Source organism: Pristiophorus japonicus, chromosome 10 (assembly GCF_044704955.1).
Source record: "Pristiophorus japonicus isolate sPriJap1 chromosome 10, sPriJap1.hap1, whole genome shotgun sequence".
NCBI lineage: Eukaryota > Metazoa > Chordata > Chondrichthyes > Pristiophoridae > Pristiophorus > Pristiophorus japonicus.
Window position 1 is genome coordinate 98,376,531 of NC_091986.1, and position 27,984 is coordinate 98,404,514.

The following is a 27,984-nucleotide window of genomic DNA, read 5'->3' on the forward strand; positions in this document are numbered from 1 at the left end:
CTTGAACTCTGCTCTTATCCCCTTTCTTCCATCTTTAAACTATCATTTTTATTATTGTTTCTGATTGAGCTGTCCCCCCATTTATTAGCTTAAAGTCCTTTTAACTACCCTATTTATCCTTTCCACTAGGACCTTGGTCCCAGCCCGGTTCAGATGCAGCCCATCCCAACAGCTTTCTCCTATACCATTTCATGCGACACTGGCAACAGTATTGGAACCCCCTCCTTCCCACATCACTTCTTTAACCATCCACATGTTCACTTTCCTGATCTGTTCATTCCTATGCCAATTGGCACATGGTTTCTGCAATAATTCTGAGATTACCACCCCTGAGGTCCAGCTTTTTAAAGTTTGCTCCTAACTCTCGATATTCCCTCAGCAGGATTGGTAGCATTCTCCATTCTGTGTAATTATAACTACAGTGTCAGCACCAATTAACAAATCATTTCTCTTGTGAATTGTTTATCATTAAGGAGGAAGCCTTCTTTGGTGCAGCAGAATTTTGACCAGTTTGATGAAAATCCTGCCCCTCTAAATAGCCAAACCATTTGTTGGAATCCATAGACATCACTTGTTACAGATCTGGCTGTTCATCTGAATCAGAAGATTCTGCCTGCACAAGATATTGATGAGTTGGTCCTGTTCAACCAATCGCATTTGAGTTTTTCTCAGATAATGAAGTCTAGTTTTTTCAGGTTATATGGCACCTTTTGGAGCTGATTCACAAAAAAAGCGTTCTCACGAACCAGTAATTCAGATAAGGACAGATGTGTGGCTTTTGCTTTGCAGGAATGCAGCCTACACTGATAAGCAAAAATTAAGCATTCTGGGTACCAAAGTTATGTTGAACAGCAGTATGTGGCTCAGTTGGTAGCACTCTCACCTGAGTCAGTAGGCTGTGGGTCAAGAGCCACTACAGACTTGGGTACTTAGGGAATGCTGCATTGTCAGAGGTGTTTTCTTTTGGATAAGATGTTTAACCCATGGATGTTAAAAATCCTAGGCACTATTCAAAGAGCAGGGAACATTTCTTAACCAACACTAACACATCTGGTCATTTATTCGGTTGTAGTTTGTGCACACAGTTGCCTACATTAAAACAGTGACAGCATTTCAAAAGTAACCCATTGGGTGGTAAAGTGCTTTGGATGCCCCAAGGATATAAAAAGAACTTTTTAAATACCAGTTCTGTGGGGCAGAAATTCCGAGGAGGACTTCCCACGGGCAAATCAATAAAGAATAGAAATAAAATACGCACTTACCTGAAGCTGCTGCGGCCGCTTGAATTCCCAATCCACAGGCCTTCTCTCCCTGCGACGCACAGCGCGTGCATGTCGGGATGTCCGCAGGGGTCACGTGTGCCTGGACACCCAATCACAGGTAAGTATTTTCTCATTCACTATAATAGGAGTTTCACGAAACTCCTACTACAATGAATGAGAAAAACCCCAAAACTCACAAAAAATAGATAAAACATTTAAAAAATACTTCACACAATAAACTAATAGAAATTAAAAATATTCCACATGTAAGAAAAAAATTGTCGATTTTTCAAAAAAAGTTAGGGTTAGGGTTAAAATAACATTATCTGAGTGGGCAGGGTTTTAACATAAATGTGTTTTTAAAATTTTTATTTTAATAATGTTTTTTCTATGTTTTTAAATTCTTACACCTGTAAAAGTAGGCTATGTGCCTGTTTTTTCAGGTGCAAGAGTTTTGAGGACATTTGCTACGCAAGATATGGGTAAATTGCCCAAACTTCCACGTACAACTGTCTTCGCACCGATCTGCGGATGATCTCTCAAGCTCCAGCCTGACAGATCGGAAAAGCCGGTTTTCAGCGCATGCGCATTGCGCGCTGAAATCCGTCTTTTCCGATGCCTTCCCAGGTCTGTAGAAACTTCGTACGGGCCTGGGACGTCGGAAATTCTGCCTCTGTATTTCTTTTATATATATATATATATGTATTACACACACACACAACTCAAAGTGAAATTCCATACACGTTTCTTGGATTTTGAGATCAACTATGCAGTGCTCCGAGTATGAGGGTGGGTAACTATCTTGAACTGTTCTTACATCAAAGCATTCAAGATTCTGAGGACCCAGGTCAACCTGAATACCTGTTGTTTTGGGGACTAAGTTAATGCAATTAAAATCATGGGATTTGCTGTCGAGGCTGATACTTTTGATAGGTGTACATAGTGGTAGAGCACCCTTTCCCCTTGTTGTGCTTCTGTGTTGGTATCTACCTGGAACAATACCTGAGCAGAGCTCAAGTTCTCTACTTCAAGATGAAGGTGAAAGGCACTTTGGTCGCTGGCACAATGGAGCCAACATTGGACTGGTTGCTGAACATAAGCCTGCATGGATTTGGGACTAAAGCTGGAGAACACCAACACCATGCAAACTGGCATAAAATACTGATTGACAAGAAAATCCTTTTCGGTACATTGGCTGAGAGCTTACATTAGATTCCCTATCTGACCTAGAGCTGGTAATATCTTTCAGTGCAGAACTGTAACGCAAGGTTTTGTTATGGCTGGAGAAATTCAGCTTGGATATACTTTCCTCAGCACAGCATTACATTAATTGAAAGGGCTGTGTCATGCTCTCGTGTGGAATTTAGAACAGGGTTCACACTTTGAAAATTCATTATGACAATAAATGACAGCAAAAACAGGTTGCATATATCAGTTACTGGGAAGGTTAGAACCAGGAGTTTGAACTGGAAGTTGGAATTGACCAGAAGAGTTAACTAAGACTGAACCAACTAAGTTGGTGAATCAATGCAGGAATTCCGCAAGCATCTGCTGGGGTAAAGTAGCACTGATGACTTTGTTTTTACAAAACTTCACTAGAAGTTGGTAAACTTACAAACCTTTACTACTAGAATGTTTTCAGAGCATAAAAAAAGAAACTAGGCTGAGCAAATAGAAGCAAGCAACCAATACATGCTGAAAATGTACTTTTTCCAATCTGCAAGGCAACAGAGAAAATTGAAAGTGACAGTAAAAGAGACTGACCTCGAACAAGACCTTGCATACAGCAGAGAAGGTCACTTGATCAAGGTAGTTTAAAAAGATGAAATTCCAACTCAATTACTTCAGCCCCACTCTTAATGGGACAATACTAATTCTTAATTGTATGTGGTGATTAAATAAATAAGGAACGATTTATAAAGCTGAGAACACAACCCGCGTATTCCAGATACAAGCACCATTTAACATTGAATTAATTTTTGAACAGTTAATGATACAGCACTTTAACCAGTCATTTGTTTTGGATTTTATAACAAGTATTCTATTATAAATAATCTTAGAACTCACCATTAGTGAACATTGCCCCCTGTGGGAAAGAAAGCTCGTGGCTGTGCTCTGCTTTACAAGCATACATCGCTTTGGCTTGGCTGTTTTAAAAAAATAACATTAATCATAAAGCACTTTCAGTACAATTACTAGTAAGTACATCATTTCTTTATATTACATTCTTAACAAGATATCAATTAGAGTGGTAAATTTGACCATATAATACACAACCTACATTGTAACTATTGTTACCTTCCTGAACATCTTATGGCTGTATGCTAATGTTACAATGTTTTGTTTTACAAATTTAAATTATTAGAATGCCAATTTGTTAACTGCAATTATGATCTGGCTCCTACCTCACCAGTGGGTTTTTACATGTGTCTTCTGCTGCACATTATGGACAGACTGTTAGTGAAGGTATGAGTTGGAAATGTGATTACTTCACTGTTCCTAAGAGATGTGGGAGGATGGATGATCAGTGATATCCTTCAAATACTGCAACTCCTCATTTAAACTGATGGTGATGCTTTATTACCTTGCATATCCCACAAATGCAGCAAATCATGGGGCCATGGGAACTTCAGGTTTTAACTCCCAAAAACAGTCAGCTGATTATTTTACGAACCTGTTTAAGTAATCAGCTAATGACTAACATTATATTTCCAAACGCAGTCCATGTCAAAGGCCTTGATTGTTTTAAATGCCTTTGTTCTCATTCAAAAATGTAAAAATCAGTCTCCATATACTTAATTAGCCTCAGTTTGGATCAAAAATAACAACATTTTCCCTACATTGACAGCATTATTTATTATTGTATAAATAATACAGTATTCGCCTCTGTATCAGTTACAGACATCAATCCTAATATCACCGAGTTGAAAGGCAGAGCTCATCAACATTGGGCAAATCCGAGCTGTGATTGGCCATGTCACATGAGCAAGCTGCAAGCAAAGGTGAACTGCAAATTAAAATGTTGTAATTTTGTCCCAGAATTTCAGGAGTTTGACCAAACAAGATTTGGTATATCCAGCTGAGTGATAATTTATAACTTTCTTTGTAAAACTGATTATCTGCCAGCTTTCTTATTTAGCAAAATATGCTTCTGTTAGTTGTCAGCAATGCAAAAGCATTACATATGGGATCAAACACACTTGTTGTTTGCCCAGGTCCTATTAATTAACTGGAGTGTAACTGAAGAGTCAGTTAGCAGCTGATTTTAGTCAGTTTAAAGACAGTGGGCTGGAAATTAGCCAGCCTAATGCACGTTTTAACGTGATTTTTTCATGTTAAAACCTCTTTTTTTGTCCTTAAAATATCCTTCACAAAATTGTCCAAAGTTTAAAAATGGCATTTTCAAAATATCACCATTTTCCAGATTGCCATATGTTAAAAATAGCAACACCTAAATGAGGCCGTTCGGCAAACCTGTACTCGGGTCAAAAAATAACACATGGAAAAAGCAGGCGTTGGAGCCTAAAAAACGTCAGTAAGTAAGAAGACCTACAAAAAAGGTAAGTTGAAATTTTTTTTTAAACTTTTTTAGCGATTCATTTCTTAAGGTTATTGTAAATGTTTTCTGATTTTTTATTTTTGCAAATTTTTTTTCAGTGTTTTCTCCCCTGTAGTTTTGGCAATATCGGCCTCGTGGTAAAGTTAGAGAGGACGGCAGTATCCAACACGATTCTTCCAGCAACACCGTTTTTTAAATGACAGGCGTATTTTTGGGCCAAATTTACCCTGAAATGGCGAAATTTTTATTCTTATTCTTCATAAAAATGGCATTATTTATCAAATAACGAAAGGCTGGGAAATTTCTAGCCCACTTCCTGAAGTTGCTGGAAGTGCAGCAGGGCAGGACTTCCAGCTGCCATTGTGCCTGGATTTGACTCTGTCCCAAACTGAAAGAACACTTAAATAACGAGCGCATATGACCTGCACCTGTAAGAGGCCTATTGAAGCATTTGTCCCAATTGCTCAGTGAAAAACTCTACTCTGATGGAGCGAGGTCAAGGCCCTTAACAGGGTGACGATGCGACTGACAAAGGGAACAGAAGGGGAGAAAGATGGGGTAGATTGAAGACAATGAAGGACAGAAGGAAGGGAGCAGAAGGTGCGAGCTGTGCTTTAGGTAATTGTGCCAGCGATAATTGAAAAGGAGTGGGGAAGGAGAAAGCCAGGATTATAGGAACATTGGATACTGGCTATGTTACTGGACTAATAATCCAGAGGTCTGGACTAATGATCTGGAGACATGAGTTAAAATCCCACCACAACAGCTGGGTAACTTAAATTCAGTAAAGCAAATAAAACTGGAATAAAAAGCTAGTTATCAGTAATGTTGGCCATGCAACTACCATGTAAAAACCCATCAGGTTCACTAATGTCCGTAGGGTGAGGAAATCTGTCATACTTACCTGGTCTGGACTATGTGTGACACTTAACTGCTCTCTGAAATGGCCGAGCAAGCCACTCAGTTATACCAAACCGCTATGACAAAGTATAAGAAGAATAAAACCGGACGGACAACCCAGCATCGACCTAGACATTGTATTCGGACACAACAGAGGCACACCCAGCCCAGTCGACCTTGCAAGGTCCTCCTCATTAACATCTGAGGACTTGTGCCAAAATTGGAAGAGCTATTCCACAAGTTAATCAACCAACAGCCTGACAAAGTCATACTCGCAGAATCATACCGGCAGGACACACTCACCAGAGGTGAAGGCACAGTGGTATACAGTTGGGAGGGAGTGCTTCTGCAACCTCATGGGCCGGCATATCTTCACTCTAACATTACCATCAAGTCAGGGGAGCGCTATGACAAAGTATAAGGAGAATAAAACCGGATGGACAACCCAGCCATTGAACAATCCTGGTTCAATGAGGAAGTGGAAGAGCATGCCAGGAGCAGCAGCAGCCACAATTAAAAATGAGATGCCAACCTGGTGAAGCTGCAACACAGGACTACATACATGCTAAACAATGGAAGCAGCATGCTATCGACAGTGCTAAGCGACCTCACAACCAATACATCAGCTAAAAGCTCTGCAGTCCTGCCACATCCAGTCGCGAATGGTGGTAGACAATTAAGCAACTAACACAAGGACGAGGCTCCATGAACAGCCCCATCCTAAATGATGGCATTTACAACTTCAGGCAGAAGTATCTGAGTTCATGATCCAACATGGCCTCCTCCTGAGATCTCCACCATCACAAAAGCCAGTCTTCAGCCAATTCGATTCACTCCACGTTTGGGTTCCATCTAGACCACACGGCTCCAGACCTCATTACAGGCTTGGTCAAAGCATGGACAAAATAGCTAAATGGCAAGGTAAGGTGACATCAAGGCAGCATTTAACCAAGCCCTAGTAAAATTTAAGTCAATGGGAATCGGGGGAAAACTCTCCACTGACTGGAGTCTTACTAGCACAAAGGAAGATGGTTATGGTTGTTGGACGCCAATCACTCAGTTGCAAAACATTGCTGGAGGAGTTCCTCAGGGCAGTATCCTAGGTCCAACCATCTTCAGCTGCTTCGTCAATGATCTTCCCTCCTTCAAAAGGTCAGAAGTGGGATGTTCGCTGATGACTGCACAGTATTCAGCTCCATTCACAACTCGTTAGATAATAAACCAGATGCAGCAAGACCTGGACAACATTCAGGCTCGGGTTGATAAGTGGCAAGTAACATTCGCATCACACAAGTCCCAGGCAATGACTATCTCCAACAAGCGAGAGTCTAACCACCACCCCTTGACATTTAATGGCATTACCATCGCCAAATCCCCCACCACTCTGGGGGTCATAAGTGACCAGAAACTTAACTGGACCAGCCACATAAATACCGTTGCAACAAGAGCAGGTCAGAAGTTGGATATTTTGTGGCGAATGACTCACCTCCTGACTCCTCAAAGCCTTTACACCATCTACAAGGCACAAGTCAGAATATGATGGAATAATCTTCAATTGCCTGGATACGTGTAGCTCCAACAACCCTGAAGAAGCTTGACACCATCCAGGACAAAGCTTGATTGGCATCCCATCCACCACCGGCACACCATGGCTGCAGTGTGTACTATCTAAAAGATGCACTGCAGCAACTCGCCAAGGCTTCTTCAACAGTACTTCCCAAACCGTGACCTCTACCACCTAGAAGGACAATGGCAGCAGGTGCCTGGGAACACCAACACCTCCAAGTTCCCGTCCAAGTCACACACCATTCCGACTTGGAAATATATCGCTTTTTCTTCATTGTTGGGTCATATTCCTAGAACTCCTTCCCTAACAGCACTGTGGGAGTGCCTTCACCACATGGACCGCATCGGTTCAAGAAAGCGGCTCCCCAACACCTTTTCAAGGACATTTAGGAATGGGCAATAAATGCTGGCCTTGCCAGTGACGGCCACATCCCATGAATTAATTTTTAAAAATTGACTGGGGGCATGATAAGTTAATGACATTGTTATATATGTATACTTGTATTTACTCTGTACAGCTGCTAGAGGGTTCATCCCCTGGAGTCCCAAGAGATCCCATAATCCTTTGGGAGCACAGGTATTTAAGGAGGCTTCACAGGTTGGAGAGGCACTCTGGAGACTTACAATAAAAGACTGTCACACTTTACTTTGAGCTCACAGTGTTCAGTCTGACTCGTTCTCCATACGCAACAACTGGCGACAAGATACAGATAGCAAACCCAAAGATGCAGAGAACAGTGGGCATCCTGGAGAAATTCTCGGAGGGAGATGATTGGGAAACTTTTATGGAGCGACTTGACCAATACTTCATGGCCAACGAGCTAGATGGGGAAGCGAGCGCTGCCAAACGAAGGGTGATCCTCCAGCGAAACCCACGGAGAAATTGTACGATGATTTGTGCACACTGGTCCGAGAGCATTTGAACCCGAAGGAAAGCGTTCTGATGGCGAGGTACCGGTTCTACACTTACAAAAGGTCTGAAGGCCAGGAAGTGATGAGTTATGTCGCCGAGCTAAGACGCCTTGCAGGACATTGTGAATTTGAAGGACATTTGGAGCACATGCTCAGAGACTTTTTCGCACTTGGCACTGGCGACGAAACCATACTTCGCAAACTTGTGACTGTAGAGACCCCAACCTTGAGTAAGGCCATAGCAATAGCCCAGGCGTTCATTGTCACCAGTGACAATGCGAAGCAAATCTCTCAGCACACAAGTGCTGCTACAAGTACGGTGAACAAAGTGATGATGTTTTCGAATCGTAACATACAGGGCAGGTCACACATACCTGCAGCTACACATCCGCAGATATCTCAGAGTCCACCATCAAGGGAGATGAATGCAAGGCCATTAACATCTTTTTGCCGCTTGGGGGTGATCATCGTTTCCATTCATGCCGATTCAAAGAGTACGTTTGCAAGGGCTGTGGAACAATGGGACACCTCCGACGATTGTGCAGGTGAGCTGCAAAGCCTCTTAAGCCTGAAAACCACCATGATGCCGAGGAGGACAGATCCACGAAGGATCACGACGAACCAGAGCCTCGGATTGAGGAGGCAGAGGTACATGGTGTGCACACATTCGCCACGAATTGTCCCCCGATAATGCTGAATGTTGAACTAAATAGACTCCTGGTGTCAATGGAGCTGGTTTAAGGGTGCAAGCCAGTCCATCATGGGCAAAAAGACTTTCGAAAGGTTGTGGTGCAACAAGGCCTTAAGGCCAGTCTTAACTCCAGTTCGCACGAAACTAAGAAATTATACAAAAGATTCCTGTAATCGGCAGTGCTACCGTAAAGGTCTCCTACGATGGAGCGGTGCACAAGCTACCACTCTGGGTGGTACCGGGCGATGGTCCCACGCTGCTTGGCAGGAGCTGGCTGGGAAAGATATGCTGGAACTGGGACGACGTCCGAGCGCTATTGTCCGCTGACGACACTTCGTGTGCCCAGATCTTAAATAAATTTCCTTCGCTGTTTGAACCAGGCATCAGGAACTTTCAAGGAGCAAAAGTGCAGATCCACCTAATTCCGGGGGTGCGACCCATCCATCACAAGGCAAGAGCAGTACCGTACACGATGAGAGAAAGGGTAGAAATCGAGCTAAATCGGCTGCAAAGAGAGGGCATAATTTCCCCGATCGAATTCAACGAGTGGGCCAGTCCTATTATCCCAGTCCTCAAGGGAGATGGCACCGTCAGAATCTATGGTGATTACAAAGTAACTATCAATGGTTTCTCCCTGCAGGACCAATACCCACTCCCAAAAGCCGATGATCTCTTTGCAACGCTGGCGGGAGGAAAGACGTTCACAAAGTTGGATCTGACTTCAGCCTACATGACGCAGGAACTAGAGGAATCATCGAAGGCCCTCACCTGCATCAACACGCACAAAGGTCTTTTTGTTTATAACATATGCCCGTTTGGAATCCAATCGGTGGCGGCGATATTCCAGAGAAACATGAAAAGCTTATTGAAGTCGGTCCCGCACACCATGGTCTTCCAGGACGACATCTTGGTCACAGGTCGGAACACAGTCGAGCATCTGCAGAACCTGGAGGAGGTTCTTAGTCGACTCAACCGCGTGGGGCTCAGGTTAAAACCTGGCGCCTGAACTGGAGTTCTTGGGAAGGAGGATTGCGGCAGACGGCATCAGGCCCACCAACGCGAAGACGGAGGCAATCAAGAACGCACCGAGGCCACAAAACGTGACGGAACTGCGGTCGTTTCTGGGACTCCTGAACTACTTTGGTAACTTCTTACGGCGTCTCAGCACACTGTTAAAACCACTGCATGTCTTACTATGAAAAAGGGACAAATGGGTTTGGGGCAAAAGCCAAGAAAATGCCTTTGTCAAAGCGAGAAAATTGTTATGCTCAAACAAATTGCTTGTGTTTTATGATCCATGTAAGCATTTGGGACTAGCATGTGATGCGTCGTCATATGGCGTCGAGTGTGTATTGCAACAAGCTAATGATTTCAGGAAACTGCAACCAGTTGCTTATGCATCCAGGAGTCTGTCTAAGGCTGAGAGAGCCTACAGCATGATTGAGAAAGGAGCGTTAGCGTGTGTCTATGTGGTAAAAAGAAATGCATCAATACCTGTTTTGGCTGAAATTCGAATTGGAAACTGACCATAAGCCACTTATATCCCTGTTCTCCGACAGTAAAGGGATAAATACCAACACATCGGCCCACATCCAGAAATGGGCGCTCACGTTGTCCGCATACAACTGCACCATCCGCCACAGGCCAGGCACAGAAAACTGCGCCAATGTTCTCAAGAGGTTGCCATTGCCCACCACGGGGATGGAAATGGCGCAGCCCGCAGATCTAGCCTAGGTTATGGATGCATTTGAGAGTGAGCAAAACCTGGACAAGCTAGGACCCCTTATTATCTCTAGTCAAAAGCTGTGTGCTTCACGGTAGCTGGTGTCCAGTGTCCCAGTGGAAATGCAGGAAGAGATAAAGCTGTTCCAGCGGCGCAAAGCTGAAATGTCTATACAGGCAGACTGCATTCTGTGGGACATTCGTGTGGTGGTCCCCAAGAAGGGCAGAGACACCTTCATCAATGCCCACCACAGTACGCAGGCAATTATGAAAGCGATAGTCAGATCCCACGTGTGTTGGCCGGGTATCGATGCGGACTTAGAGTCCTGCGTTCACAGATGTAATACGTGCTCACAGTTAAGCAATGTAGCCAGGGAGGTGCCGCTAAGTTTATGATCATGACCCTCCAAACCGTGGCCTAGGGTACACGTCAACTATGCAGGCTCGTTCTTGGGTAAAATGTTCCTTGTGGTTGTAGACGCGTACTCCAAGTGGATTGAATGTGAGATAATGTCGGCTAGCACGTCCGCAGCCATTACTGAAAGCCTGCGGGCCATGTTTGCCACACACGGCCTACCCGATGTCCTGGTGAGCGACAACGGGCCACGTTTTACCAGTGCTGAGTTCAAAGAATTCATGACCCGTAACGGGATCAAACATGTCACATCTGCCCCTTTTAAACCAGTGTCCAATGGTCAGGCAGAGAGCAGTGCAAACCATCAAGCAAGGCTTGAAGAGGGTAACTGAAGGTTCACTGCAGACTTCCTATCCCGGGTCCTGCTTAGCTACCGCACGAGACCCCACTCATTCACTGGGATCCCACCTGCTGAACTGTTCATGAAAAGAGCACTTAAGACAAGGCTCTCATTTGTTCACCCTGATCTACACAAACAGGTAGAGAGCAAGCGGATTCAACAAAGTACATACCATGATAGCGCAAATGTGTCATGTGAGATTGAAAGCAATGATCCTGTATTTGTATTAAATTATGGACAAGGTCCCAAGTGGCTTCCCGGCACTGTCATGGCCAAAGAGTGTTTCGGGTCAAACTTTCAAATGGACTCATTCACCGGAAACACTTGGACCAAATCAAACCCAGATTCACGGACTATCCTGAGCAACCCACCTTGGACCCTACCTTTTTTGATCCCCCAACATACACACCTGTGGCAACCGGCACCACGTTGACCACGAAACAGAACCCATCATCCACAGGAGCCCAGCAGGGCCCAACACACCAGGCAGCCCAGCAAGGCCAGCTGTACACCATCCCAGCAAGGGCCCAACAAATGATTCAACAACACAGCTTTGACACCAAGACGATCAACCAGGGCAAGTAGGGCCCCAGATCGACTCACATTGTAAATAGTTACACTATTGACTTTAGAGGGGGAAGTGTTGTTATATATGTATACTTGTATTTACTCTGTACAGCCACCAGAGGGCTCAGCCCCTGGTGTCCCAAGGGATCCCATAATCCTTTGGGAGCATAGGTATTTAAGGAGGCTTCACATGTTGAAGAGGCACTCTGGAGACCTGCAATAAAAGATTAAGTTCACACTTTACTTTGAGCTCACAGTGTTCAGTCTGACTCTTTCTCCCGACACAACAGACATGATGAGTTGAAGGACAGGGGGGGAGAGGGGTGGGAGGGAAGAAAATCTGCCAGCTTGAAATTATGGGATTGGTGGGAGAAAAGAGTGCCAGTTTGAATGGGGGTGATTTGATCAGAACAATGTAGCTTGAATGTAGGATAGAAGTAGAGTACCAGCTTGAACTTGGTTGGAGGGGGGAAGATGTATCACGTTGAATTGATGCGGGGAGGTGAGAAGGGAGCGGAAGAGAAAAGTGTTAGCATAAGCTGGGAGGATTAGAGGATTAGAATGGGCCGGACATTCTGTCCTCCTCGGGTCCGCACGGAGTGTGTACGGACCCGGGAAAGCATCGCAAAAGCCGGTTTTCGGTGCGCGATGCGCACGCGCCGAAAACCAGCTTTTCCGATCAAGTTTTGACTTGACAGATAGCACGCACATCGGCAACAAGGACATTCGCATGGGCAAGACTGCACTTCATGCCCGTCTCTTGCCCAGCGAATGTCCTTAAAACTCTTACGCCTGGTAAAAGCAGGCGCATCGCTTACTTTTACCAGCATAAGAGTATTAAAACATATAAAAATAAAATTTAAAAACATATATTTATGTTAGAAACCTTGCCCACTAAGGTAAGTTTACTTTAAAAACTAATTACAAAACTTAAAAAAAAATCAGAAAAATATTTTTTTTTCTAGCACATTTATTAACTTTAATTTCAATTAATTTTAATTATGAGTCACGTTTTTTATTTGTTATGTTGTGTTTAGTGTGTTTGGGTTTTTGTTCTCATTAATAGCAATGAGAACTTGTAGATGCGAAGTTCTCATTGCTATTAATGAGAATATTGTACCTGATTGGTTGTGCAGTCATACGTGACTGCACCTTCTGCGTTCGAACCTCGAGGTTGGGAGCGGGCTTCGAAGAGTGGGAAGAGAAGGCCCCCCACCGGAATCACAAAGTAATTTTGTAAAAATTCTCGGGTCGGTGGTGTTCGTCCAAAAGAAGCTTGCGACCAGAATTTCAGGCCCAATATCTTTCTTAAAAGGTTGGGACTTGGATGAGTTACAGTTTTTCTGTAAACTTGGTCCCATGGGGTTAAGGTGCCTCTATGAATTAGGGTGGGGGTGGGGGTGCAGGAATCATTAGCTGGATGTAGGAGAATGACTGTTGAGGTAATGATATGGTTGATCTGTTGAAATTCCAAGTTTTTCCTTTCTTTAAAATGAAAAATCTATTAATTGTGAAGTATAAAAGTGCTTAAAACATCACTAGAAAACATCAACTTCAATGTTAAATTCTAATTTTTCCAATGAAGCATGGCCTCCCTAGAAATGCACCAGCAATTTTTTGCCTACAAGTATTTAATAAGGAGTCTCATGATTGACTATTGTCATAAGATACATTTATGACATTCAACATAAAAGCAAGAGAACCTCAATTATTCCATTAGACCTTTAGAGAGATTGACACCGAACAGATCTTTAATTGTTCACAGGGATGATACCTGGATATTCATAGGAACCATTTACTGCTTCAAAAGACTCATGATAAGTGGCAGCAATAACTTAATTCTCTAGTTCAAAGTACAAATGTGATAGAAATAAGGACTTGGAACACAAAGTTAGGTTCTTACCGTTTGGAGGAATTTTGTTTATCAGTACCAATATTTTCAAACAACTGAGCTCTGGATGCAACCCTGGGGAGGGGGTAAATATTTCAACAAATCAAGATAATTGGAAAGGATGGTCTTTTGAGATCACTAAATTCATCAGAATTCACCCTTTTTATATAATGCTAATGCATTAAAGTCCATATAAACTATTAAAAGGAGACATGTTCCTTAAAATATGAGGACCAACAATATTCATTGCAGTCTAATAAACAGAATTATCTGAAGAAAGAAAAGCTTGGGCAGAAGAGTATTTTCTGAAATTCCCTATCTCTCTTCTAAAAAAAAATACTTCTACCTATTAGGAGACCTCTTTATATTTACACCTTGAACAGAGAGAGACCTGCTATTTCCTGTCTTCACTCTTCCTCTCTCACCGCAACCCCCCTGTCCCCCTCTTCAGCCCCTCACCCAGAGTGTGCCTCTATGTCAGAATAAAGTGCTAACTTAAGGAATTGATGAGGAATGTGTGGAGGCCACTCCTGTAAGCCGTGTCACTGGAGTGGATTAGAAGAATGGAAATATGGTATTAAAATATGTACATTCCTCAATGGCAAGAAATTATATAGGCCCAGATTTTGTGGCGTTGATGACAGCATATGCACAGCATACACCATTGTAAGCCCTGTAAAAAGCCCCGCAAGTTCCAGGTTTTCGTATGCACCACTCATGTGCGAAAACCCCCAACTTGCGATCTGTCAAGGTTCACCTTAACAGATCCTTCAAACCGAAAGAAAAATCACATTCGCTGGCGCAGAGTTGGGCTACCACTGCTCAGCAAATACCCACGAAACCCTTAGCCTGGTGAAAGTAGACTGTATGTAATGTAGAAAGTTGAAAGTAGAAAATATGCCTGCGGAGGGTCTGCTTTCACCAGCATAAGGGTTAATATAAATCTTAAATTAAAAAATAAAAAGCTAACTTTAAATGTTTGTGGATGATATGTAAATTTTGGCCTGGATTAAAATATTTAAAATGATTTTTCAAAATTACATTTTTATTGTAAATGCTTCATTTTAAGTAAATTTGAAAGTGGGAACCTTTATTTTTATTAGAACTGTGTAAATTCTTGAATTATTTGGATATTCCATTGCTTGTCATTCAGGGATTCTGTTTGGAAATGACAGCAATCGAATCCTTCTTTCTGATAGGAGGACCTGGCCCATGTGATCCCAGGGACGCTTCCGAACTGCCAGCGTCTCTGGGATCTGTGGGACTTTACACAGACGTACGCCTACAGATCCAGGACCCTCTGAAGACCACGAGCCTGCAGGTAGGTTCGTATTTTTTGGAAACGGTCGGAGGCGTACTCTGGAAGTACACCTCCGACTGCAAAATAAGGTAAATATGACAGCCAATTCGTGCTCAGCAAGATCCTACAAACAGCAAATGCGATGGATGACCAGTTGTTTTTGGTGCTTTCGAGTGAGAGAGGAAGAATCAGCTTAAATTATGTGCTCAAACCTACAACCTTCTGACTCATGAGGTGAGAATGATATAAAATAAGCCAAGCTGAGCTTGGAACACATCAATTCTGAGCCCTATCACTTTTTTCAGAGTAGTAACTTACTGCAAATAAATCGAAGAATTACAATAATTCTCATCCTTGTTTTCAAATCCTTCCATGGCCTCGCCCCTCTCTACTCTGTAACCTCCTCCAGCCCTACAACCCTTCAGGATCTTTGCGCTCCTCCGATTCTGGCCTCTTCCACATCCACTATTTTCATCACGCCACCGTTGGCTGCCTTGGCACGGAGCTCTGGAATTCCCTTCCCAAACCTCTCTGCCTCTCTCCTCTTTTAAGATGCTCCTTAAAACCTTCGAGAAAGCTTTTGGTCCCTCGTTCTAATATCTGGCTCGGTATCAATTTTAGTTTCATAACGCTTCTGTGAAATGTCTTGGTACATGTTACTATGTTAAATAATTGTAAGTTGTTGTTATATACAGTGAAAACTGTAAATTAGGGACACCTAAAGGACTTGTATTAGGTGTCCTTTATTTGCAGATATCTTTATTTCCAAATTGTCATTGTACGTACAGTAAACAGGAAGAGCTGAATCACCTGCAGCCTTCCTTCTTTTTTTTTCATCCTCACCTGGGATCATGCCTAATTCTGGAGCCCTGCTAGCGGGATGTGATTTCAGTTCATTTTCTGTTTGTTGGGTTTCTTAACTCATTGCTTTCCTGCTCTAGACAAGTTACTTGCTACTGCAAAGGATTTTTCACAACAATAGTACTTACACTGATCCAGGTTTCTGATAGCCATTGCTTGCTGATGAGTCTAGTCTTCGTCTAACAGCCATCTTTGGAGGAAGTGCTGGGTTGGATGCCGTTTTCGGTGTATCTTTTAAATCCATTGAAGAAAGATTCTGAACAGAACTACTAAAAGTTCGAGTATTAGTACCTGGAAATAATTTAGCAAAATCCTTTAATATTATTTCTACTTTTCAAACAGCAATTTTAATCATTAAAAAAACTACCTATGAACCTACCATCTGTTGTAGGGAGAGAAGTTAGAGAAGTCGTTATTGATTTTTTAAGCCCAGTATATTTATGGGGTCCTTCACTGCACAGACTTAATGGCTGAGATGTGTTTCCTGGATTAGCAACAGACAACAAACTCTGAGAATCTGACTGACCATCTGTTTTAACTGTATCTTCACTGGAGCTTGATTCTGGGCTCGTGGTCCAGACAAGTGTGCCCTTTTGACCAGGCAATGAAGCAGGTGCTGACACCCATGGTATTCCATTATCTCCTATCTCCCTTTTCAAATGGTGTTGAGAGGAGCTGGTTTTAGAGGAACTGTTTAGTTCTGATGAATGAGAGGACAGAGACTCTATGCTTCCCATTGGTGTACTGTCTGGGCTGCTGCTGAAAGTGTCACCTGAAAAAAATGAATGACAAGTGTGAGTATATACAGTATGACAAATTCCATTCCAGAATATGCAAAAAGATCAATACTACTGACATAAGTGACTTTTACTAGCGAATATATGATTAGCATGGAGGCATATGAATTCCTTCTAAGTAATTTCAAGAATTGGAAATTATCCCAATACAACAACTTTTAAATGATTTTACAATCTAGTGAAGAGGGCATATCATTTATCACATTACCTGAACATTTTTGACAAAGTTAACACCAACACCCACTGTGTAATATTTTGATTGGCATTAATACAATAAATATGTATCTAGTTAGTGTTTCAGCAGTCCTATGGAATCTACTATAACTACTGTAGGATAGTCATTTGGAAAAGCAAAATAAAAATGTACTGACAGACAACAAAATATTGTCAACAGCTAAAAGCTGGATGTTGTCATTTGTGGAAGGTATTTATTCTGACCTAGTTTCAACACTGAAATAATTTGTACAGTAAAAAATTCAAATGTTTACAGACACCAAACTACAATTTTGTCTTTTAAAAGAATAATTACTGGATTAGCTTACTCCAAATGATGAAGAAGATTTAGAGATTGTGGCCCCAAGTTTCCACATGATTTGCTCCTGATTTTTAGGAGCAACTGGTGTAGAACGGAGTATCTTAGAAATCGGAATTCTCGCCATTTAGTTTGCTCCAGTTCTCGTCAGTTAGAACAGTTTCACTTTGGGACAGAATTTTTTTTTAAAAAGGGGGCGTGTCCGGCCACTTACACCTGTTTTCAAAGTTTCGTCAGTGAAAACTTACTCCAAACTAACTTAGAATGGAGTAAGTGAAGATTTTTGTACGCTCGAAAAAACCTTGTCGACACTTTAGAAAATCAGGCGTAGGTTACAAATCAGGCGTAGGGAATGGTGGGGGTTTAAAGGGAAGTTTACAAACATTTAACACTTCAGTTTTACAAATAAAGAGCCATCATCAATAATAAATGATAAATACATCAATAAATCAACCAATAAATCAATCAAAAAAAATTAATAAGAAATAATTTTTTTTTAAAATCAATAAATAAAACATTTTCTACTTACCGACTACAGCACCGGGTGCCATCCAACAGCGTGCTGGGATGCCCCCCCCCCTCCACTCAGTGTGTCTCTGTCAGTGTCTCTATCTCTCTGTCTGTCTGTGTGACTCTCATTCTCTGTCTGTCAGTGTCTGTGTTTCTGACAGCGAGGGGAGGGGGAGGAGGGGGGTAGAGGGAAGGAGATTGGGGGGAGGGAAGGAGATTGGGGGGGGAAGGGAGATTGTGGGGGGGAAGGAGATTGGGGGGGGGAGAAAGGAGATGGGGGGGGAGGTGGAAAGGAGAAGGGAGGGAGGCTGAATGGGCCTGGCGCGAGACTTCGGGCAGGGCCCGTCCCCAGCACCAGATTTACAGGTAGGTGGCGTTGGGTCGGGTCGGGGGGAGCGCGAGTCGGGGGGGTTGGTGGGAGGGAGGTCGGTTCGGTTCGGGGGGAGGGAGAAGGAGGTCAGGTCGGGGGGAGGGAGGTCAGGTCGGATCCAGTCCGGGGGCGGGTGGGGGGGGGGGGAGCGGGAGTCAGGTCGGGGTTGGTGTCGGCTCCGGTCCGGAGGTGGGGGGTGGGAGCGGGAGTCGGGTCGGGTCCAGTCCGGGGGGTCGGGTCGGGTCGGGTCGGGTCCGGGAGCAGGGAAGCGGGAGTCAGGTCGGTGTCGGGTCCGTTCCGGAGGCGGAGGGTGGGGGGAGGGGGGGTCGGGGGGCGGAGGAGCGGGAGTCGAGTCGGGTCCGGTCCGGGGGCAGGAGTCGGGTCGGTGTCGGGTCGGGTCGGGTCGGGTCCGGGGGCATGGGGGGGGAAGCGGGAGTCGGATCGGGTCCAGTCCGGGGGGTCGGGTCGGGTCGGGTCCGGTACGGGGGCGGGGGGAGGGGGGGGTAGCGGGAGTCAGATCGGTGTCGGGTCCGTTCCGGAGGCGGGGGGGGTGGTGGGGGTGCGGAGCGGGAGTCGGGTCGGGTCCGGGGGCGGGGCGGGGCGGTGGAAGCGGGAGTCGGGTTGGTGTCGGGTCCGGTCCGGGTGTGGGGGCAGGGGGGGAAGCGAGAGTCGTGTTGGTGTCAGGTCCGGTCCGGAGGCGGGAAGCGGAGTCGAGTCGGGTTGGGAGAAAGCAGGAGCTGGCCGTGGGAGGCAGCCTGATCCACGCAGCCCCAGTGAGGCCATTCGGCCAGGGCTAGGGGCTGCGTGCTTCGGCCCCTCCCACACAGTTTTGGGCGCCTGGAGCTACTGCACATGCGCGCCCACTGTAGCGCGCATGTGCAGAGGTCCCAGCACTGTTTTCAGTGCAGGGACCTGGCTCCGCCCCCTACAGCTCCTGCTGTGCCGCTACGAGGGCCAGAGGACCTGCAGGGAGCTGGAGAATTTGGAATTTTTTTTAGGTGCACTTTGTGCCGCGAAAAACGGCGCGGCTCGAAACTTGTACCCTGTATTTCCAAGCTAGATAAAAGCAACACATTCTTGGTTGATTTTCCCCAAGTACTGTGTGCGCTGCGATTAAACCCTTAACTTTGGAGTGTTTGGAGTGTTTTAATCTTTGTTTGGGAAAGGTCATCAATAATGTCTTTCCCCATCAACGCTGACTAGGTCTGCTCCACATATCTATGTCAGTCTACTTTGCTGAACATATTTAGACAGCTGAGGATCATACTAACACATGTAACCCTTTGTGATTTTCTGACTTCGAAGGAGAAAGAGACGGAATATTAGGATTAAGTGCCTTCTCAGCAACTCCAAAGAAACTATTTTTGGGCAATTACATCACTTTGGGGTGTACCCTTCCTTGTTATCCCAGTACTCCCTAAAGACACTCAGCGGGAACGAGTTACTGTAACATAAGTATGAATAGAAATCAAATTGATTGGGTGAAAGTTGTTTACCAGGAAGTGGTTCAAATTCAAATAGATTGCCAAGACAAGTCTCTCTGAGCCGCATTTTTACTAATGGATATAGTACACTTATGATGCTCTTGAGGTGGGGTAATACTCGTTTTGTCCAAAAGAGCCCATTTTATAGGCTTGTCAGCTGAAAATTGCATTTATATAATACATTAGCACATTTTGCACAAATATATCAAAGTGGTTTGCATTACTATGTAAAGCACATATTTTTAAAGATTATTTTTTCTTATGAAACTTTCCATAGCGCCAAAGTCACCAGATGGACATTCTTAGAATTATTGGTGTATTCAAGCCTTCAGATGAGACAATAAAGCAATATTCATTTGATCATCTGATGGTTCAGTTAATTGTTAAAGATCACATGGTCCTATACAAAGAACAGGCAGTACTTAATAATTCATTATTGTTCCGTTTGAGGGTGGTAACACTTGGGAGGGATGAGACTTCGTGCCCAGCGCAGAAGTCTCACCCCTCTTGATAAATTTGGGTTACCGCCACCAGAAGGAAGTGGAAGTGCTCCATTTCCTTTCTGGGGCGGTAACGGGGCGGACGCTACAGTAGTGCTACGCACTTGGCCACATAGCGCTGCCCACTGCCGCATCCGAGCGGCTCTTCCCTCAATGAAAGGGAAAGGCCTAAGTGCCGATGCTGCAAAAGAAAAAGGCACCTACCTGGACCACTGGGGAGTGGGGGTGCCGGGCTGAGCAGAGTGTTGGGCTGAGCGATCGCGGCCACGAACCAACGAAGAAACCGCATATGGGGAGGCAACAAAAAGGTACGTTTTCTTTTCTGTACTCTGCCTTTAATTTTTGCCCCAGTCGTGGCTGGCCCCCCGATATGCATCCTCTGAAGCTGTTTGTGTTCGCCCGGGCAGCTGCAGGAGGTGAAAGCCAATTTCAAGGTCGGGGCGCCAAGAGGGCAACACGCATGGTGATGATATCATGATCTCCGGGTGCAATGCCATAGCGCCGCTGCTAAACTCCTGGCCAATATGGTGCAAGTCGTTAACAGCGTCGCGCCCGGTCACAAACTCGTTTGGGGGGGGTCGCTAACAGGAGGCGCAAAGGAGCCCAATTTCTCCCTTCTGGTGTCCTGACTAACATTCCTCCCTCAATCAATACCATTGACAGATATTAACTGCTTGAGGTTTTCATGTCCTTGCTGTGTGCAAAATGGCTGCTACATTTGCCTAATAAAAAAAAGTCACTGCTCTTTATAGTAATACATTATATATGAAGTGCTTTGAGCAATTTCAGAAAAAGTGATAAGGCATCATATAAATGTGTCTTTCAATCTTTAAAGCTTTTTAAATTGATTGTTGAGTTCTGTTATAAATATATAGAATCAAAAAGACAATTTATTTTTTAATTCGTTCATGGAATGGGCCGTCGCTGTCAAGGCCAGCATTTATTACCCATCCGTAACTGCCCTCGAGAAGATGGTGGAGCCGCCTTCTTGAACCGCTGCAGTCCGTGTGGTGAAGGTACTCCTACAGTACTGTTGAGAGGGAGCGCCAGGATTCTGACCCAGCAACGATGAAGGAACGGGGATATATTTCCAAATTTGAATAGTGTGTAATGTGGAAGGGTACTTGTAGGTGGTGGTGCTCCCATGCGCCTGCTGCCCTTGTCCTTCTAGGTGGTAGAGGCTGCAGGTTTGGGAGGTGCAGCCGAAGAAGCCTTGGTGAGTTGCTGCAGTGCATCTTGTAGGTGGAACATGCTGCAGCCATGGCGCGCTGGTGGTGGGGGAAGTGGATGTTTAGTTTGGTGGGTGGGGTGCCAATCAAGTAGCCTGCTTTGCCCTGGATAGTGTTGAGTTTCTTGAGTGTTGTTGGAACTGCACTCATCCAGACAAGTGGAGAATATTCCATCACACTCCAGCTCCTGACTTGTGCCTTGTAGATGGTGGAAAGGCTTTGAGGAATCAGGAGGTGACACAATCGCTGCAAAATATCCAGCCTCTGACCTACTCTTGTAGCTACAGTATTTATGTGGCTGGTCCAGTTAAGTTTCTGGTCAATGGTGACCCCCAGGATGTTGATGGTGGGGAAGTTGGCAATGGTAATGCTGTTGAATGTCAAGGGGAGGTGGTTAGACTCTCGCTTGTTGGAGATGGTCGTTGCCTGGCACTTGTGTGGCACGAATGTTACTTGCCACTTATCAGCCCAAGCCTGAAACTCGTCCAGGTCTTGCTGCATGCGGGCATGGACTGCTCCGTCATCTGAGGAGTTATGAATGGAACTGAACACTGCAATCATCAGAGAACAGCTCCACTTCTGATCTTATGATGGAGGGTAGATCATTGATGAAGCAGCTGAAGATGGTTGGACTTAGGACACGGCCCTGAGGAACTCCTGCAGCGATGGCATGGAGCTGCGCTGACTAACCTCCAACAACCACAACCATCTTCTTTTGTGCTAAGTATGACTCCAGCAAGTGGAGAGTTTACCCCTCATTCCCATTGACTTCAATTTTATACCAGGGCTCCTTCTTGCTACACTCAGTCAAATGCTGCCTTGAAGCCAAGGGCAGTCACTCTCACCTCACCTCTGGAATTCAGCTCTTTTGTCCATGTTTGCACCAAGGCTGTAATGAAGTCTAGAGCTGAGTGGTCCAGGTGGATCCCAAACTGAGCATCGGTGAGCAGGTTATTGGTGAGTAAGTGCCACTTGATAGCCTTGTCGATGATACCTTCTGGCACTTTGCTCATGATTGAAAATAGACTGATGGGGTAGTAGTTGGCTGGACTGGATTTGTCCTGCCTTTTCTGGACAGGGCATACCTGGGCAATTTTCCACTTTGTTGGGTAGATGCCAGTGTTACTGGAACAGCTTGGCTAGAGATGCAACTAGTCCTGGAGCACAAGCCTTCAGTATGACAGCCGGGATGTTTTCGGTGCCCAGACCCATTGCTGTATCCAGTGCGTTCAGCTGTTTCTTGATATCACGTGGAGTGCATCGAATTGGCTGAACACTGGCTTCTGCGATGGTGGGAACGTCAGGAGGGAGCTGATATGGATCTTCCACTTGGCACTTCTGGCTGAAGATGGTTGCAAATGCTTTCTTTCGCAATTGCGTGCTGGGCTCCGCCATCATTGAGGATGGGGGTATTCATGGAGCCTCCTCCTCCTATTAGTTGGTTAATTGTCCACCACCATTCACGACTGGATGCCCATGCTGGACCTGAAATCGTGGGACTTCATGAGATCATGCAAAGGCCTCCCAGGATCACTCCCCCCGCCAACTGTATACCACTGTGTCGCCACCTCGGATGGATCTGTCCTGCCGGTGGGACAGAAATTACCCAGGGATGGTGATGGAATAGTCTGGAGGTATGATTCTGTGAGTATGACAATGTCAGGCTGTTGCTTGACTAGTCTGTGGGACAGCTCTCCCAATTTTGGCACAAGCCCCAGATGTTAGTGAGGAAGACTTTGCTGGGTCGACTGGGCTGGGTGTGCCATTGTCATGCCCAAATCAGATGCCTAGGTCGATGCCGTGTTGTCTGTCTGGTTTTATTCTTATTATTGTTTTTCATAGCCATTTGTTACAACTGAGTGGCTTGCTAGGCCATTTCAGAGGGCAGTTAAGAGTCAACCACATTGCTGCGGTCTGGAGTCACATATAGACCAAACCAGGTAAGGACGGCAGATTTTCTTCCTTATGGGATATTAGTGAACCAAATGGATTTTTACGACAATCCAGTTGTTTCATGGTCACCATTACTGATACTAGCTTTTATCGCTGAGTTGCAGGATGAAGATGTGTGGTTATAAATCCTTACACACAGTTCTTAGCCTCTGTCAATCCTGGTCACTCATATTCTTGCAGACAGCTAGAATGGTCAATGTTGGAGAATGGTGCATTGTGGCATGCATCTAAAAGGAAGAGGGAAATAACCTTGAAGGGGGTGGGGTGGGAGGGAATGTCCGAGGGAGTGCAATTGACGGCACGGGCCGTCAGGGAGGGCATGCAAGTGACGGTACAGGCCACCATGGAGCTGGCTGCTGCAATAAGGGCACACAGCCCCGCCAATCAAATGACACCCCCATGAAGAAGTGAACATTCACTGAGATGTGGATGAGAGATGGTTGCAGCCTTTCCTTGCTGCTTTTGTTCTTGTTCTTGATGTAGCTGTAGTAGCATTTTTCAAATTGAAATTGTTTTGTAAGTTTTGTAACTTTATAACTTATAAGTAAGTGATCTTAGGGTTTTTAAGTGATCTTATAGTGTAAATGCTCTCACATTTTGTAACTTATTTAATTTTGCATTGAAAAAGTGATCTTGAAGTTTAAGTGATCTTGAGAGTGTAAGATTTTTCACATTGAAATTGTTTTGTAACTTTTGTAACTTTACAAGTTTAAAAGTGATCTTAAAGTTTTTAAGTGATCTTCAAGAGTCATATTAAAAAGTAAAGTTTGATACAACAAATATTTTATTACAGTGACGTTAACTTTTCAATAAAGTATTTTTTCATGAAAACTGATTCATTTTCCATTAACACAACATAACAACTGCAAAGAATAAACATGTCCATGCGCAACAGTGCTCGGAGAGCCCTCAGGCATCAGTAATTGAAGCATTCATGGATAAGCTGCTGGCGCAGGGCTCGAGCAATCGTTAAAGGAGCACGATGGACGGCCCTCCTCCGACCTCGTGCTCCGGCATCAGTCACTTGCATGCTTTCCTGATCGTCGTCATCATCCACATCCTGCTCTTCCATAATACTATCATCATGCACTGAACCCTCACGTGGGTCTTCTGGTTCCACTACCAGCTCCTGCTGCCTCATGATGGCTAAGTTATGGAGCATGCAGCACACAACAGTGAAGTGACCGACAATCTGAGGAGAGAGGGTATTGCAAGTGGCCTCCGAAATGGTCCAGGCATCGGAAAATCTGTTTCAATATGCCAATGGTCCTCTCAATGATGCTGCGCGTCGCAATGTGCACCATGTTGTATTGACGGGCAGCTTCTGTCTGTGTCACGTGTCGGGGTGTCATGAGCCAGGTGGTCAGGCCGTACCCTTTGTCTCCCAGTAGCCAGCTCTGCCCTTCTGGCTGCTGCTCAAACATGTCAGATATAACGCTGTCGCGTAAGATGAACGCATCATGGGTGCTGCCAGGGTATCTCGCATCGACTGATATGATGCGCTGCTTGTCGTCGCACACGAGCTGCACATTGATGGAGTGGAAACCTTTTCTATTCTTGTACTGCTCAGAATCCTCCACAGGTGCTTGCAAGGCTATGTGGGTACAATCAATGCAGCCCTGTACCTTTGGGAAGCCGGCAATCCTGAAGAAGCCCAAAGCCCTCTCATGGATCGCTTGTGCGGTCATTGGGAAATTGATGAAGTCATTCCTCCGCGCATATAATGCAGCCGTGATCTGGTAAACGCAGGCATGCATTGCACGTTGAGAGATGGCGCACACATCTCCAGTTGTAGCCTTAAACGATCCCGAGGCATAGAAGACAAGTTACCTTCACTTCAACAGACAAGACAGTTGACGTTCTGCTTCTGGGCTGCAAATCTGCTCTCAGCATATCACAGATCTCAGCGACAATTTCTCTGTGGAAACGCAGCCTTTTGACACAATCAGCCTCGCTCATGTCCAGGTACGAGCGCCTGGCTCGATATTGCCAACGTGGGTAAGGTCTCCTGCCCATCAGCCTATGAGCTATGATGTTCCTGGTGCAGTGAGCTCTAATCAATTCTCTCCTATGCAGTGAATTGCTGGCGAACCATTGCATAATCTGTGGTGTTGACAATGCAGCACCCATTCTGCAAATTTAAGTTTCAAACTGGCTATCTGGCTGCCTCTCCCTGTCCCTGGCCGAATGGCCTCAGTCTCCCTCGCAGCTCGAAGGCTGCTTGCTGTGTCTTTGGCCGCCGTCAGCCACTGCTGCCGCCCCTATCCCGTGGCCGAATGGCCTCAGTCTCCCTCGCAGCTCGAAGGCTGCTTGCTTGCTGTGTCTTCGGCTGCCGTCGAGTCCCTGTCTCCTACATGGAAGGCCTGCCTGAAGCACCGCAGCTCGAAGGCTGCTGCTGCTTCACACAGGTAGGAATATTCAATATTTTGTCTTTTTTTGTTTATAATTTTTTAGTCTTTATTTGTATAGGTAAGACTGTTGAATGCTTGTAGAATTTAATTACTTCCCTTCCCCCCCCCGCCTCCTCCAACCTCGTTCCCTACGTCTGATTTGTAACCTACGCCTGATTTGTAAAGTGTAGGCAAGTATTTTCTGAGCGTACAAAAATCTACACTTACTCTATTCTAAGTTAGTTTGGAGTAAGTTTTCACTCCTAAACTTTCAAAACAGGCGTAAGTGGCCGGACACGCCCCCTTTTGAAAAAAAAATCTGTTCCAAAATGAAACTGTTCTAACTGACTAGAACTGGAGCAAACTAAATGCCGAGAATTGCAATTTCTAAGATACTCCATTCTAAACCAGTTGCTCCAAAAAAATAGAAGCAACTCAAGCCGAAACTTGACCCCCATATGGGGCCAGTTTTATAATACAGATTTAAAGAGCTATACTAAATTGTATGTTGTACTCACTGTCTGCATCTGCCAGACACAATGTCGGGCTATAGATGCCTCTGGGTCTTCTTGGGCCTGTGGACAGGCAGGTTGCCTTGCTTCGCCTCGATCCAGATCTCTGCTCAGGTTGAGGAAGAGGAACATTTGGGTCTGGTGGAGTATTGAATATCTATGAATGAGGGAAATAAAACATTAGTTGGTAGAAATTTACAAAATATTATTAGTAAGTGTAATTGAAATGGAAAATAAGCTGCCAACATGGCACTCAGCAACAGATTATTGATCTAATGTTCAGAAATGCATATTTAATTCTTATATTTAAAAAAATTAAGCTAAGCTTAAAATATATAAATTAGGAATTAGAAGTGTCTATTTTTTGTCACAAATGCTATTTAACATTCTTTTGTAATTGCTAAGTATTTTTTAGCCGATACTGAGTAAAGCTCTAATTTACTCTGCCTAAACATCGAGTTTCGTCCCCAACATCAAAACAACATTTCTATTGTAAAAATCTGATTTTTTTCTACCTCCCACACAAGACATTCTTCACACACACTCAGTAAGAAGTCAACAGTGCCAAACTGTAGATAGATTCTTGCTGTGAAACCATGACTACTGGTAACTGGATTAGGACTTGGCAAATTCCAACAGCCAGCAGCAAGAGGGGATAGGCATTCCATCTGTCTGGCTGGATTCAAATACAGGCTATACAAGTGAGAGGACAGTGCAATAATATCAGTGCCCTTCTTTGTATAAGGGTTCATTTCTTAAACAAAAACTTTTACTCTGTATATACAAGAACCATAGAAGTTTACAGGATAAAAGGAGGCCATGTGGCTGATCATGTCTGTGCCAGATCCTTGCTCGAACAATCGGAAACTAATCCCACTGCCCCAAAGTCATGTATCTTTCTCTGCATCAAATGTGTAACCACTTTATCCTTAATAGGAGCAAGAATCTTTGCCTTAATTGATCGATGTGGAAAAGCATTCCATATTCTAACAACTATCTCCATAGAGAAATCTCTCCCTTTTAAATGATCCAATACTACCCAACCAAAAGAAATAGTGGTTCTCTATTTACCTAATCTAAACCACTGTCAATGGCTGGATTTTCGGCTTTTGGGTTTTTTCGGCAAAAACGGTTGTGAAACGTAAAACTTACTGTTTTCGCTGCGCTACTGTTTTTAGGCCGAACTTTTGGGCTTTACACATCGGTAAGGGGGGCATTGCACAAGGATTTGCGGCGCAAAAACGCGAGTTTTGCCAAATTTAGTCCAGGACAGGGAGCGCTGCGAGAGGCCTTGTGGGGGGGGGGGGGGGGGGATTCAAAAAAACATTTACAAGATACTTATCTATCGAATCGCTGAGAAAAAAATTTAATATAAAAACTTTAACTTACCTTTTTTGTAGGTTTTCATACTTACTGCTGCTGGCAGGGCTACTCCGACAGGTTTGACCTGTCGGTATTCTGGGCATAACATACGGATCGAGAGAGAGACGAAAGTCCGACGGTAATGCAATCTGTGGCGTTTCACGTCAGCGCACCTCTCCCCAGCGGTACGTCTCATCGCCGCCGCAAACAACAAGCCGAAGATCCCACCCGGACTTTGCGACCAGGTTTTCGCTATGGAGGGTCAAATCGCGGCGAAAACCCGGTCGCAAATTTTTCAAAAATCCGGCCCCAAATCTCGTAACAATTTTTGCTCCACTGGAAATAGTCCCAGTATCTCA

At 44.6% G+C, this 27,984-nt stretch overlaps 1 protein-coding gene across 2 annotated transcripts in view; it reads right to left on the reverse strand.

Annotated features, from left to right (window-relative positions):
• Window positions 1–27,984, reverse strand: part of LOC139275038 (rho GTPase-activating protein 42-like) — a 608,898-nt gene that overhangs the window by 15,898 nt on the left and 565,016 nt on the right. Inside the window, exons 19-24 of one of the 2 annotated variants that reach the window (XM_070891941.1) lie at window positions 26,270–26,420; window positions 16,366–16,758; window positions 16,115–16,277; window positions 13,838–13,900; window positions 3,668–3,761; window positions 3,336–3,409 (exon numbers count right to left, since the gene is read on the reverse strand). In XM_070891941.1, coding sequence (XP_070748042.1) covers window positions 3,683–3,761; window positions 13,838–13,900; window positions 16,115–16,277; window positions 16,366–16,758; window positions 26,270–26,420 — 849 coding nt within the window. In that variant the 3' untranslated portion in view covers window positions 3,336–3,409; window positions 3,668–3,682. Of the gene's footprint in view, window positions 1–3,329; window positions 3,410–3,667; window positions 3,762–13,837; window positions 13,901–16,114; window positions 16,278–16,365; window positions 16,759–26,269; window positions 26,421–27,984 lie in introns of those variants that run through there. The other variant, XM_070891940.1, reaches the window with a different exon arrangement.